Source organism: Oratosquilla oratoria, chromosome 12 (genome assembly GCF_046742065.1).
Source record: "Oratosquilla oratoria isolate Oo_2021 chromosome 12, ASM4674206v1, whole genome shotgun sequence".
Classification (NCBI taxonomy): Eukaryota; Metazoa; Arthropoda; class Malacostraca; order Stomatopoda; family Squillidae; genus Oratosquilla; species Oratosquilla oratoria.
In genome coordinates this window covers 20,998,166-21,000,665 of record NC_134788.1, presented here as the reverse complement: position 1 = coordinate 21,000,665, position 2,500 = coordinate 20,998,166, and the positions used below count along the sequence as shown (strand labels likewise).

The window sequence follows — 2,500 nt, the reverse complement described above, 5'->3', positions numbered from 1 at the left end:
CGAAGCATCTACCCCACGTTCTCATCTAAACTTGTTCCAAATTGTCTATTACTCTGTGAGGGAAAGCCGTTCTTTTTCAGAATTCTTCTATAGCTGTCCCCCCTTTTTTTTATTTTTAACCCCGTGTCTACTTGTATTTCCTATTCATCCCCCATTTTATCAGATTCTCTCTATCAGTAATTTTCTATTCCTTTTATGATTCTGTAAATAGCTATCCCAGATCTCCTCTCTCTCTTCATTTTATTCTAGTAGCTTTAAGTTCAAGGTTTTGCTAGTCCTCTCTTCATATGATAGTTTTTGAGAGTGTTGGTAGCCAATTTTGAAATTGCTCTTTGTATTCTTTCAAGTTTTTTTTATTATAACATTTTTTGTACTTGGTGACCATATCGTTGCTTGCATATTCCAATCTTGGTTCTTATCAGGGTGATTAGGAATTTTCTTCACCATTTCTTCATCCAGGTATGTAAATGCAAACTTTGATTGTTCTTGTTTAATTATAAGTTTTCTTCTTCTCCAAAAATCTTGTTTTATATGTTTCTCAGGTGACATATTATTCAGTATCTAATGACTCATCCAGGACCTTCCCCTCATTTTCCTACTTTTTTTTATTCCCTTCTTTCTTCCCAAATTTATATGAATCCTGTTATATTCTGTTTTTTGCTTTTTTCCAAATTCCATTTATACTACACTTTTTTGTATTGAACTCCATCTCCCATCTTCTTATTCCATTCCTGTACTTTATTTTAGATCAACTCTGTAGTGATTCCACAATCTTCATTTCTGTTTTCACTCTTCTTCAGTAGTTTTGGCATCATCTGCAGTAGTTGTTTGGCATCATCTGCGTGTGTGTGTGTGTGTGTGTGAATGTGTGTGTATGTACATTATTACAGGGTGAAAAATAAAAATGTAATCTACTGAATACTACATGCACATATTACAGCTGAGGAAAAATGTATCTACTTGAAGAGGATTGTAGTTTGCAATCGAAATAATATAGATTCCTCCCCGTCTCCAGTCTTTTCTTACTCCAACAGTGGATTTTCACAATGATATGATTACATATGATATATATATATATATATGGTGTGTGCTATATATTTATATGAATGTGTATTTCGACTTATATGTGTGTGCATATATTTACTATATATACATATTATATACATAATATATATACATAATATAAATGATATATACATATACTTATACATATTGATATACATATATATATCATACATTATACATATATAATATACATATACTATATGTAAATACATATACATATATATATCTATAAAATATATACATATACATAATATAATATATGAATATATATATACATATATCTATATATGTATATATATACACAACACACACAAATATTATATATATATTTTATATATTATTTAAAAATAATATATATGTGAATATATAATGTGTATATATTATATGTTTGATGTAAGCGGAATAGAAAACACAGGAGATCTTAGTCTTGAGTTTATTTTTCCTGGACTAGTTTCGCAGGTATGTTTTTTTCAAAGGAAATATGTGTACAAAACGTGGCTGTGGGTCATTATATGAAACACAGGAGATCTTAGTCTTGATGTAAGCGGAATAGGGAAACATCAGGAGTCTTTAGTCTTGATGTAAGCGGAATAGGAAACACAGGAGTCTTAGATCTTGATGTAAGCGGAATAGGATCACAGGAGTCCTTAGTCTTGATGTAAGCAGAATTTAGGAAACATCAAGACTTAGACTCCTGTGTTCCTATTTCCGCTTACCCACCAAGACTAAAGACTCCCTGTGTTTCCTATTCCGCTTACCAAACCAAGGACTAAAGACTCCTGTGTTTCCTATTACCGCTTACATCAACCTTGTCAGAATGTCATCAATTATTATATGTAAATATGTACAAGTAATATAGGGGTAGTTATACAATATGCATCTTGGCACACTGAAACAAGACTGGGTTATAATTTTGCAATTCAAATCAAAGATATCAATAGCAGGTCCAATCCACCCACAACAGGAGGGCTTCAATGGCCTCGTTTAGGCTACTAGGTACTTACTTTGGACCCCCCGGTTTGGAGGCAAGAAGGACAACCCACTTTGTCGTGAGCCGGGTTCTGGCGAGGCGACTCAGGCTGTGATGACAGTTTACAAGTTGTCAGGGCGACGGGGAGAGAGAGAGAGAGAGAGAGAGATGAGAGAATGCGAGGAGAGAGAGGCGAGAGAGAGGAGAGAGGAGGAGAGAGGAGGGGACGGAAGAGAGAGAGAGAGAAGAGAGGTAGAGACGAGATGGGAGAGATTAGAAGATAGAGGAGAGAGAGAGAGAGTACCTCAATGCACTTGTCCTTCAGCTCCTTGTCTCCGTGAACGATCGAGAATTCCAGGGCTGCCAGCATCGTCTCCTGCTTCAGGTTTGAAACAATGTACTGAAAAAATATGATTAATAATAATAATAATAATAATAATAATAATAATAATATAGATAATAATA

At 34.1% G+C, this 2,500-nt stretch overlaps 1 protein-coding gene across 1 annotated transcript in view; it reads right to left on the bottom strand.

Annotated features, from left to right (window-relative positions):
• Nucleotides 1–2,432, bottom strand: part of LOC143031061 (uncharacterized) — a 9,621-nt gene extending 7,189 nt beyond the window's left edge. Inside the window, exon 1 of the mRNA XM_076194438.1 lies at nt 2,340–2,432. Coding sequence (XP_076050553.1) covers nt 2,340–2,405 — 66 coding nt within the window. The 5' untranslated portion in view covers nt 2,406–2,432. The remainder of the gene's footprint in view (nt 1–2,339) is intronic.
• Between the last annotated feature and the right edge of the window lie 68 nt (nt 2,433–2,500).